At 53.2% G+C, this 12,428-nt stretch overlaps 2 protein-coding genes across 2 annotated transcripts in view; one reads left to right on the plus strand and one right to left on the minus strand.

Annotated features, from left to right (window-relative positions):
* Positions 1-2,883, plus strand: part of LOC119108429 (uncharacterized) — a 32,080-nt gene extending 29,197 nt beyond the window's left edge. Inside the window, exon 4 of the mRNA XM_037232000.1 lies at positions 2,664-2,883. Within this exon, the coding sequence (XP_037087895.1) occupies positions 2,664-2,883 (220 nt within the window). The remainder of the gene's footprint in view (positions 1-2,663) is intronic.
* Positions 2,884-8,379: 5,496 nt separating this feature from the next.
* Positions 8,380-11,697, minus strand: LOC119107827 (transcription factor SOX-5; the record flags this gene model as incomplete). The annotated part of the gene is given in 5 exon segments (XM_037231386.1): positions 8,380-8,753; positions 9,224-9,391; positions 9,688-9,894; positions 10,203-10,413; positions 11,518-11,697. Coding segments are annotated over 5 exon segments (1,098 nt in total). The 3' UTR covers positions 8,380-8,421.
* Between the last annotated feature and the right edge of the window lie 731 nt (positions 11,698-12,428).

Genomic DNA, 12,428 nt, shown 5'->3' on the forward strand with positions numbered 1-12,428 from the left:
GCCGCTCTAGACAGCACAGTTTTGCTATTTAGTAAAAAGGTTTCTTAATGCATCATCGTTTGAAAACATCATGGAACGTTCGTACGACGTTAGAGTCGCTGACAGATAGTTGTGTCAGAACTGGCATTGTATGGGAGAGCTGACTCACATGTAGTGCTTCAACCTGCCGACATGTGATGCACGTGCTGACGCGTGTTTACAAAGCCCTTATATCGTTATGTGCGCGTGTTTTTGTCCTTTTTCGTGGTGTTTCTTTGTATGTTTGTCCGTGATTGTAGATTGTTTAATTGCACTCACATGCTCAGGTATAGCGCTATCTTTAAGTTGTTCGATTGCCCGCCTTACTTCCATCATAAGGTAACACCATTAAGAGCCTGTATTATAGGGCACGACATGTAACTTGTGTTCAAGATTTGCGCTCACTGCATCAAAATGATCGAATACCAACTGATTGCCGTTGATGCCACGAATCGTGCTAACATGCGCCAGACACGACCAATTCGAATGGCATGTTTGTCCTTGGCCCTGAGCTTTGCATGGCCAATGAAGTGGCGGTATTCGCATGACGTTTGTATGACGCCACAAACATATCGGTGACCTTGAAATAGTCTGCACGAAAAGTTTGCACAAGTTCGTGGGCGTCAAGCACAGAGGCGAGAGGATTTAAGTCTTTAAAAAGGCTGTGAACTGCATTGAAGTATCCTCAAAATGGCTATCTCAGTTCAAAACCCCACACGAATGCGGAACACTCACCTTAATAATGGTGATTGGAGCTTTACATGTCAGCGACTGCAAGGGCCATTTCAAGATGGCCCACCTTTAAAAGGTCCCATGTGGGATACGGATGTGGTGTGGCAGAGGTCCGAGCTTAAGATCGACGGGTGCAGAGCTGAGCACCCTATCCCCTACCCCACCAACATCCTCCTGCATTCGTCCTCTTGAAGCTGGACGTATATGGGGGCATCTTTAGGGCTCCCTTGGTACCTCATGAGTGAATCGCCCGACTGTGTTTGAAACTAGGTCCAAACTAGTCTAACTTCGTGGTGCGTTGCATCAAGTTAAAGCTTACCAACTGAAATGGTGATCATTTAATGGAGTTAGGCAGTGGTGACGTCTCGGGTTTTGGATGGGGGGGATTTTTCAGGGGACTCTTGAACAAAATGGGCCTTCTCACTGGGGGAGGCTTCCTGCGCATCATCGTATTCAAGGGGGAGAGGCACTGAGGTTATGTTCTCCTTTATCAAGCTGTTACACGCATCACATCCAAGTACAAGTACATGGAGTAACTAAATGTGTTTTTTTAAGGAGCCTTGAGTGCCAAGGTGTTCCGTCTTCCGCTCAGAGGCTCTTACTTTGGAGTTTGAGTAACTTTTAACGCTCGAGTGATCAATTTAATGTTTTGTTCAGCTGAATGTTTTTGGCCGACACGTTTTGCATGTAGAAGCACACTAGACGAGAACGAAAGTCCGAGCAATGATGGTATCCGTAATACTAATACCTCGTCTCAATCATTCCACGTAGCCAATCTTGTCGTTAAAGGTCTCGAAATGATCGCTGGGCGTAATTCCTTTTTTGGCACACAAAATAACGAAATGAGCGAAACACACTGTGCAGGACACCTTAACCCTACACTAGTCGCCCCGCCCACTCAACCTCGATGCATTTAGTCAGGGGACACCGCTTGCCGACTGGAGCGCCATCTATTCGGCGAGCTTCAACACGAAATGGAGGACGCGACCCGAGGTCCGGACCGTCACGGTCAGCGTTAGCTATCCCATCGTCACGAAACGCGTCAAATGCGTGTCCCTTCATGGGTCCACGACAGGCAAAAGTTGCAAGCCATGCTGCTCAGGCTTGACTGGGCTCACTGGCCTGGGCTGGGCGGCTCACAGCGGAGCTGACCAGGTCCGGACTGCGGTTCACCTGAGGCGCCGCGCGAGCCAACTGCTCATAGATCTAGTCTTAAGTCACACGGCATCTTCTAAAGCAAAGGCACCAGCATCTTCAGTATGGTACAGGGCTTTGCGATGGGCGGAGTGGTATTTGCCAGGAGCTAGAGGCAGAATCTGCATTTCTCTGCCCGCGCGAGTCGCATATCTGCCACCATGCGGTGGGGACGCGAACTACTCGATGCATCCAGCGCCGTCGCGGTCGCACCGCGTGGTGAACTCTAGCAGAAGTCGACAACCACGACAGCGCAATGATGTGCCTGATAAGCCGTTGAAGATAGGTTCCCGTCGTGAGAGCTTATATCTCGCATGTCATAATTCACGGCATCACTTCCTTCTTTTTAAACAATGAAAATGTGCAGCAGTGACTACAGACTGTTCTGATCAAATCACTTCGCTCTGGGTGGTTGCCAACGTTGGTGTTTTGGAAATGTCTTTTTCTACCGACGGCGCACATAATTTTCGATCTTTTCGATGCATTTTCCGGTGACTTGTGGCCTCTGCTTCAATTAAGTCAGATAAACAAATATGATAAGACAAAAATACTGTTCCCGTTGAAATCCACCTGGCCAAATCCCATGCCTCTTGCGGGTCCTTCACCCGCAGGGTGTCTTTTGTCCACCACGTGCCCCCTCCCGTTACCAAGGCTCCGGCTGCGTCTTGGGCGTTGCCTGTGCCGGCCCCTGTGACCTGGCGCGCCGTCCGCACCGCCAGCCGCGGTCGGATTTTCGGTGTTGCCTGCAGCGCCATCTACTCTAGTGAACGTAGCGCCACCTCTGCTGTCGGCCGCGATCCAGTCTGCCCCGTGGACGATGGCTTCACCGGCGGAGCTGCCCGCGGCCCTGCATCAGGCGAGGACGACGGTGTCGCCTGCTCTCCCGGCTGTGATGCCTCCATGTCCGGTCGCTCCACTGCGATCATGTTTACCGTGTAAACTGTGTGTTCGGCAGGATGACCCGCTGGGGTTTGTCCCTCGAGGGGCTTTCCCGGAGGACCGGCCATCTTCTGGTCGGCTTGTCATGGGTCGCCTCCAACGCCGACCTTGGCTTGCATGACGTATGTATAGTATGCTAGTGCTCTTTTTCTGCAAAAACATGGACTCAGTTGGCTCAGCTTGATCAAAACGAAAAGATGGTCACAAGCTGGCGTTGATCAGAGCTCGATCAAAGGGCCCCGGGGTCCAGGAGAACTCATGGGCTCTAAACTCAGTGATCAAATGACACTCCCACGATGCTGATGAGCGGACATATGAAGGAGACTCGTAGCAGGGGGTCTCAAGGCAACCAGCGGTTTTGAATGACCGAGGATTTGAGCTAGGCACAGATTAACACAGTTTTATTTTTCATTAGGCACATAATTATTTACAATGCATTTTATCATAAGCACAGTTGGGCAGTAGCGCCAACAGTGTCGGCGTTCCTGCACCTGACCAGCACAGCGAACGACTGACTTAAGTCATGAGTGGCTTACGTTGCCAGTAAAATATAAAGATACCTCCAATGCAATTTCCAGCACAAACAATGGTCAAACCTGTCCCCGGCTCCTCCCAGAGTTGGTGCTGTTGTCCCTGGGCCCTGCACGCAGAGCCAGCTCCCGAAGACACGGAAGACTGCGGCCCCATCTGCTAGGCACTGGTCAGCACTACTTGGCCAGCAACTGCCTCCGCGTGCCGCGTGGCCCGACCACCGGCGTTTAAAAGGCACAGAGTATAGTCGAGTCAACGTATCCGCGCTGTCCTTCATTTTTGAGCGGCGTGACCAATTGCAACTGGGGTAATGAAGCGCGCCAGGAATCCAAAACTCTGTATGGGGCTGGGGCCAACAAGGGGCAGCAGAGAGTATCACACTGGCCGTTCTTACTTAGAGCGGCGTAGTGGCGTAGGTGAGAAGCGTAGAAGGTCGAATGTCGTTCGGTACATAGCCACGGAAATTGGAGATGGGGCCTTCCGGGTAATGGTCTACCCACGCGTCGATGTTTAACATTTAGCGTGTGATGTTGCTATATAGCCTCAGCAGCTGAGTGCGTCGTGAAGCCCCCAGCGTGTGATGGTCTATGGGGAGAGGTGACCAATGAATCTGGCTCCTTTTCGTCGTTGGACGCTGCCAGGTCTTGGCTGCATGAAGCCACTCGTTATGTGTGATCCTTCTTGTCATTCTGCAATTTTCTTCACCATATTTCATTTGGTGATCGTAGATATTGGTGGTCTGGTTTCAATGTATCATGCAGTCGGTGTTGGGAATGTTGGGTTAAAGAATTCATTGTCTTTGGTAGTTATGACATGTTTTCTTTGTGAGATTGGTGCGCATTGGGTAACAACAGTTAGTCGTCTACCAGGCAACTGTATTTGCGAGTTTTCATGAACATTTTACGTATTCTGGAGATTATCTTCTCGATAAAAAATGGGTCATGATCTCGGCCCACGTATTGTTTTAACACGCGTCCGGGTGGCCGGCTAGATACCCTTTGCTCGGGTGAGGGGGTTCAATTTGACCCCCCCCCCCCCCTCCCTGAGATCTCGGGAACTAGGAAAGGTAGAGACACAAAATTTACGGGGTGTGTTGATCTGTACGTGAATTCACTTAGGTCCAAGATTGAGGTTTCCGGGTTATAAACTGCGGGTCAAATAAGGTCAAACAAGATCAAATTCCAGGCTGATCTTCAAAGTGCTCCAGAACCTAGATAACTTTCTAAGAAAAAGGTCACGAGCTCACTTAAGGTCAGTGACCTTGTTTGACCCTTTGAAAGTCATGGGGACCAAAATCATACAAGACCGCTCTGAGTTTTGCATTTGAATAAGCGACAAAGATCACGCTAGGCAGTATGTTCCCAAAAACAAAATGTCGACCTAGGTCATCTCAGGTCAGTGACCTATTCAAACCTCTAAGAAGCCAATGGAAGATGTTGAATGTGGTTCCTACTATCAATAAATTCGAAATGAGCACCAGAAACTACCTCCTGCAGCAACCCCTCGAGTAATAAAAGAGGTTGGTTTTGACCTTGGTCTAACGTTCATACCTGACCTTAGGTCACCGTAATTTCCTCATAAAATATTTGTGTTGCCTAAAAAGTATCTTAGAGATGTATGGCTTTGTCAAGCACTCCGCTGTTCGATCAGATTTAACGTTTCCCTAGAAATTGCCTTCGCTGAAACCATGGCCTGATTTTGACCTGCCATAGGCCAGCGACCTTACAAGGCACATTTAATTTGTTCTATCAAATGATCCGCTTTTCAATTGTCTATAGCTACTCAAAGTTTGGCGTGGCTACGCCGCGCCGTTCGGAAACCATTCTGGAAAAACCTTTGGGGGATCATTTGACCCCCACCCGAGCGCATGTTAACTGGTTGTAAATGTTATCACTTTCACACATTTTGAAAACCGAAGTAGATGTCTAAGTACAAAAACTTCGGGTACCCTTTCCATACTAGCAGGTACATGGTATGATTTTGAATGAATAAGTACACGGACGTAATCTCAGGTGGACTTGTTACCGGTTTTCACGCACACATGTTTGCGGTGCAAGTGGTCGTGCGCATCGGATTCCAAATTCAACGAAATTCGAATATATTTCACAGTTATACTACCTACATATTTGGCACGACAAAACAGCCCTCGCAGACAATAGAGGACCCTCCAGCTTCCAAGCATTGCTCAGAGTAACAACAATCAACACCGATCAATACACTTGATGTGAGACCATCACACACGCAAACATCAATATCCCGGCAAAAGTATGCGTTCAATACACCAGATTGCAAACAACAGAAAGCTACGATCGTGTCAGTCTTCAAAAAACGTATTAGGTCTACGTTTTACACAACATATTTATACAACACAACTCCTGCAACAAACAAAAGACTGTGTTTGGGCATGGAACAGGAGCAGTTTGCAAGCGCAGTTACTGTACAAACTGAATACATAACCTGTTTCGAAGATCCTGCGGGAATATTCATTATCGTCCTGCGTGCACTTCCGAAGAAATCTCGTGGCAATAAGGATCACTTAAGCTAAAAATCTGTAATCAATGCTATAATCAAAGAGAAGGCCTCGAGAGAACTATGACTATAGATATTCAAGCTGGTTCTCGGAAGCATTTCGAAGTATTTTGAGCATGGTCTGCACGACACTTGCGTTATAGGAGCGGCATAGTCATTAATGCGCCATCCAAGCACCTGTCCGGCCTCAGGACGAGTGCCCGTTCAACAACAAACGGCATCACGGAAATACGACCCTCCAGTGAGTGAGACGTAGCTGTTATAGTCCAAAAATGCACACGAATTGTCCGCGTTCAGGTGCTAACACTTGGAAGCGAACATACCTGGGGTCTGCAATACTCGAGAAAATCACGACTCTCCACTTCCTTTTACGCCATCTGAAGCGCGGCAACATCAAAGTCGGGTCATCCAGCTGAGTGCAGACGGACGAGATGGGCCATCAAGCTCGGCCCTTGAAACATAACCCGTCCCGCGTTGAGCCTGGGCTCCTTGACTTCCTCCTCAGATCGCGGGAGACAAATCACCCGCCAGCGCAACAGTTGGGAAGTGTGAGCAGCTGACGAGGAGGACGCGGTTCACATCTCTGTTGCAGACGGCCACGTCTGGCCCGCTGACAGGGACCTGTCACCGGCTGCGCACAGCGCAAGAATGGTCCAGAGCGCAGTTCCGATGGCGCAATCTCGCTGGAACGTGATCCCGCCCGGCCGACCGGGACCGGAGACCGGGCGCTGGCCCGCCGCCACCCGCGAGACAACGCCGCAGGCCCGGCCTCGACCTCCAGGTCGTAAGCTTCTGCAGGCATGTGTAACTATGGCATGTGCTGCCCCGTCTCCCTGCCTATCCGGCGCAGGCATGAAGCGAGAGAGGCTCACTGCAGTCACGCAAGTCATGCTAAACTAGACAAAACGCTCCATTCATGGCGCGAAAACTAGCTCATCACTCCATTGGCCCTCCTAGCGGGGCAGGAAGCGGATCAGTGTTTAGCTTCTGTACACGGGACCACACGGGTCTCCCAGTGGAAGACAGCCTCTCATCAGTGCATGTCACGTCTGTCAAAACAATGCCCATCAAAGTACTTAAACAAACAATCAAATACATTTTCTTTGGTCCCAGTCGGGGACTAGAAAGCACACGTGCCACTAAAAATAAGCTCATAATGCTATCTTCTGCTTTCGAAGGGTTCTGAGTATCAGCGAGCAGTGGAGCAACGGAGGCAAGCGTTGCCACAAGACAGCCAGACATCACGTTGTCAATCAACGCAATCATGTCCTTCCAATTGATGGGAATCCTCGGCAGCAATGTGTTGCGAGTTTTTTGTGAGTGTTTCACCGCCCAGCATGAGGAAAAAACTACAGAAAAGGCTGAGGAGACGGCAAACATCGGTCACCTCATAACCTAAAAAGGCACATTAAGAAATACTATTCGCTATCAATGTTTTCACTGACACAACATAAACAAGCTACATTGGTGAGCATAACAGTCTCCAAGTCCCTATAACCACCAAAAAGTTGTTTCAAGCGTTCCAGCCCACATGACAGTTTCAACTATGAAAGTAAAGCTGGAGGTTTCGGTGGTCAGGCAATAGAACTGGACATTTGGACTAGTGCTGCTCAGTGCACATTTGTGTTAATTGGTACAGAGACAATTAACTTCCAGTTAATAAGCCAACCAACTTATCGAACTGTTCGAACGGTTCTCGTCCTTTCAAACCGACTGTCTGACAACAAATAGACTGCCACGTACCACTCATACTCGCCCGGCCGAGCATAGGATCATGAGACGGCCTTAAACCACTGATGTCCTCCTTCAACCGAGTCTCATTAGCATCCAGACTTCAACCGCGATAGACCGACGAGTTGGGTCGTGTAAATCCCACAGCTCGGTTCGCAACCCAACGCGCCGTGTGAGCGGGTAACGCGGACGGAGGTCTTCTCGGCCATCGCCCACCATCGACGGAGGTCTTCTCGGCCGCCTTCCACCGCCGACGGAAGCCTCCTCGGCCACCGTCCGCCGCCGACGGAAGCCTCCTCGGCCACCGTCCGCCGCCGACGGAAGCCTCCTCGGCCACCGTCCGCCGCCAACGGAAGCCTCCTCGGCCACCGTCCGCCGCCAACGGAATCCCCGGCCACCGTCCACCGCCGACGGAAGCCTCCCCGGCCACCGTCCACCGCCGACGGAAGCCTCCTCGGCCACCGTCCACCGCCGACGGAAGCCTCCTCGGCCACCGTCCGCCGCCGACGGAAGCCTCCCCGGCCACCGTCCGCCGCCGACGGAAGCCTCCTCGGCCACCGTCCGCCGCCGACGGAAGCCTCCTCGGCCACCGTCCGCCGCCGACGGAATCCTCGGCCACCGTCCACCGCCGACGGAAGCCTCCTCGGCCACCGTCCGCCGCCGACGGAAGCCTCCTCGGCCACCATCCACCGCCGCCAGCAGGACGCCGGCGGCAGCACCGCTCCCCAGCGCCATCACACACAGGCCTTACGCCGGCGCCCGCGGCGTGACCAGCGGCGCCAGCTGGGTGTGCAGCGCTGGTGGGGAGCAGGGCGAGCCCGAGTCGCGCGAGGCAGCCGGGCTGGGCAGCCGAAGCGGGCCCGGCCGACACCAGAGGCCGCTCATCTCCTGCCGGCGTCGCCGCATCAGCGCCTTGTACTCGGAGATGCGCAGCTTCTTGCCGTCCACGATGCAGGTACGCTTCGGCCGCGGCCGGTACCGGTACTCGGGGTGCTCCTCCATGTGCTGCTTGCTCAGCCGCGACTGCTCGTCGTAGAACGGCTGCTTCTGCTCGTTGGTCATCTCTTTCCATCGCGCCCCTGGCGGTGGAGTAAGGAAGCACTGATGTCAGCAGGTGAAGAAGTACAGGTTGTGGGTTCGGGACAATAGTCTGAACCTGGTAACAGCCGGTGAATGATTGCCCCTAGTACATACTACACAGAACACCAAGTTTCTCGTCTAAATATAAATGCACAAATGCTTTCCCCGAACATCAGCTCGTAAAGCTTTGCTTCACTCCCATTTGAGGGATCCGGGCTCTGTTCACGGTCACGTCGGCGACAAGTCCGTGTCTGCTCCAGTCATGCATCGCCAGGCGACAAACGTCCCTTAAAAACACAAAGTCCTCAGCTGGCAGGCTGGCTTACATCAATCCAAGGAGGTGGCAACCTTATGCAAACTTATGCCTACAATATCTGCAAAGGAAGCCACTTTCTTCAACGACTTGCCCGGCGCCGAGAGATATCCCGTGCTCGGCCCGCGACCCCGAGTCATGACACGGCCCACTCGCCTAGGATCTTGCTGATGTTGGAATTGTGCATGTCCGGGCAGGACTTGAGTATTTTCCGCCGCTCGTCCTTAGCCCACACCATGAAGGCGTTCATGGGCCGCTTGACATGTGGCTTCCCTCCGGTGTCCCTACGCTGCTGTCGGATTATTTTCGCTCCGAATAACCTGGCTGTAAGTGGGAAATCACCGCGGTTAGCAACGGCTAAGTTTGTTCGGCGGACTACCAAAACTTGCCGCAAAATCATGCATCAAGTACTCGAAGCTCCCACGAAATTTGCCTTTTCGCAATCGATGCGAGGCCAGAACATAACGTAGGTCTGTGCAGTTGCGGGCGCAGATCAGCCAGGTCTCTGACACATCATTGGCAGAAAGATCTTCAAATTAGAGCAGAATGCTGCCCGGTGACACCAGGCCGGAGCTGACACGCTGTCCAGCCGCGGGTTCTGTGGGTGGGAAGCCACCTACATGTGCAGGTGGTCTCCGCCGGCGACCCGCCGTCCATGGCCACCGGTGATGTCATGATGGGTGACGTCACGCCCGTCGGTGACGTCAGCGTCAGGCAGCCGAAGAGGCTGGCCGGCGGGTACAGCATGTGCAGCGGCAGGCCTTCCCCGTACGGCTGGCCCACCAGTGCCGAGCCAGAGCGTGAACACGAGGCCGGGTCCAGCGGGTCTGTCGAGGCGGCCGACGACGAGCACTAAATGCTTATGTCTTCTCCCAACAGCCAATCACACGCATGGCAGAGCAAAGGCGAATATCGGGACCAGAATGTTTTCGCAGATAAAAACCATGACGAACAACTAAGCCTGTTTAATTCGAAGTAAAATAGCAAATGGCAGATCTTATCGACCTATTCTGCAGCTTAAATCGAGTTACGCCGGAGGTCTGTTTTCTAGAAAATTATTTTGCTGACTCCCGGCTCGACAAAGCCGTCACATTGGCCGCGGTGATCCGGGACGCGGGCGGCCGAGTTCACTTACAGTCGGCAGGGGAGGCCGGTAGTGTCACCAGGCCGTACGGAAGGAGAGACGTCGGCAGGAGCGGCTGGTCGGGAGGCGCTGGTGGACGATCCGAGTCAGCGGGCGGCGGCGGCGGCGGCGACCGCTTCCGCTTCGTGAGGTTGAGGGGTCCGTCCTGCTGGGTGGCTGCAGGCCGCTCTGCTGTCGGGGGTATAGAAGTCCACGAGCACGCCTGAAGCGGACAACATTGCTCAGCAGGCCCGCCTGACTGGGGTCGGTGCTCCAACAACAGGGAGATAAGCGGTACTAATTCATATGTTCGTTTAGGGCAAACTTTTTAAGTTTCCTGGACATTCGTGGTCACTAATCAGGCTCTTATCCATTCTTGGCCCCATTACAACCTGCAAGCCACGGCAGACTTTGACTGTTACATGATCGAATCACTTCGCTGCGAACAGGGGACGCAAATTGGTTCACGTTAGCACCATTTCTAACATCATGACTAATCGTACCTACAGCATTTCGGGCCACTGACAACTGACTGTCCATCCACTGTCCACTGACTGTCGAACCACTGACCACTGTCTGTCGAGCCACCAGTCACTGACTGTCCAGCCACTACTCACTGACTATCCAGCCACTGTTCACTGACTATCGAGCTTCTATCCACTGACTATCCATACCACTGTCCACTGCCCGTCGAGCCACCGCTCACTGCCTGTCCGTCCACTGCCCACCCCCACTCAGATCAGCACAGAAGTGCGTATTTTACATCCCTATATGAACTCTCACGTAACGCTTCACCAGATTATCGCAGATGAGTCCCACCAGGTGCCATGTGATCATAGAGGACCCTCATCGGATGAAAAGGACTCCCGCCGGGTGTGCAGGGCCCTCACCGGGTGAGCAGGACCCTCGCCGGGTGAGCAGGACCCTCACCGGGTGAGCAGGACCCTCCCCGGTGAAAAGGACCCTCAACGGGTGAGTAGGGCCCTCGCCGAGTGAGTAGGGCCCTCACCGGGTGAGCAGGACCCTCGCTGGGTGAGCAGGACCCTCGCTGGGTGAGCAGAACCCTCGCCGGGTGAGCAGGACTCTCACCGGGTGAATAGGACACTCACCGGGTGAAAAGGACCCTCACCGGGTGAAAAGCACCCTCGCCGGGTGAGCAGCACCCTCACCGGGTGAACAGGACCCTCGCTGGATGGGCAGGACTCTCACCGGGTGAGCAGGACCCTTCCCCAGAGAGGGATCCCCACCGAGTGAACAGGATCATCGCCAAGTGAACAAGGCCCCCGCCGGGTGAACAGGGCCATTACTGGGTGAGCGGGACCCTCACCAGGAGATTGGAGGCCGGAGGCTGGAGGTTGAACCCCTCTGGCGGCGCGGCGTAGCCTGCTCCGGCCATTGCGCCGCTCAGCAGCGGGTACAGCATCAGCGGATGCGGCAGACGCAGCGGCTCAGCCGGCAGCGGCTGCTGAGCCCGCTCCTGGCCCCGCCGCTGCCGCTGCTGCAGCATCTGCCGAACATAGGTACACGCGGGCTGATAACACTCCACATCGATAGCGACGAGGCTGAAGGTGGGGCTAGCGGGCTTTCTCACGAAGCCAGACTGGCCAGTCGCTAACGAACCATCCACTGGACAGCTCACACACCCCAATAACTTGACCATCCGCTGGACTCAGCATATACTGCAATAACTGAACCATCCGCTGGACTGCGCACATGCTTCAATAATTTAACCATCCGCTGGACTGCGCACGTACTCCAATAACTTAACCGTCCTCTGGACTGCGCACAGTGCTCCAATAACTTAACTATTCGCTGGACTCTGCACATACTCCAATAGCTTAACCATCCGGTGGACTGCGGACATACCCCAGTAACTTAACCATTCGCTGGACTCCGCACATACTCCAACAGCTTTCTTTTCGACGCGGAACGCCGTTGGCACATGTCGAAAATATTGAGATAAATTCGTGTATGCGGTTATGACTCGTAGGAAATTATAACGTGTCTTTTCCGTACAGGTGGCTTTATGGCGCAGACGACAATGCCTGGCACAAATCGATAGATAGTCAGCATCGATGGAGTCATTTTCACTCGAGCGGCTAGCGAACAGATGGTGAAGCATGCTTCATCGTTGGGCCCATTATTGTGCTACTGTCATGAGAGCAATATCTAGGCATAACTTGACGTGTGAGAAATCCAAGCAGCGAACGGTTTGATCTCTCCCGTTGGCATTCGACC

This window comes from Pollicipes pollicipes, unplaced genomic scaffold (assembly GCF_011947565.3).
Source record: "Pollicipes pollicipes isolate AB1234 unplaced genomic scaffold, Ppol_2.1 Scaffold_6686;HRSCAF=7923_pilon_pilon_pilon, whole genome shotgun sequence".
NCBI classification, from domain to species: domain Eukaryota; kingdom Metazoa; phylum Arthropoda; class Thecostraca; order Pollicipedomorpha; family Pollicipedidae; genus Pollicipes; species Pollicipes pollicipes.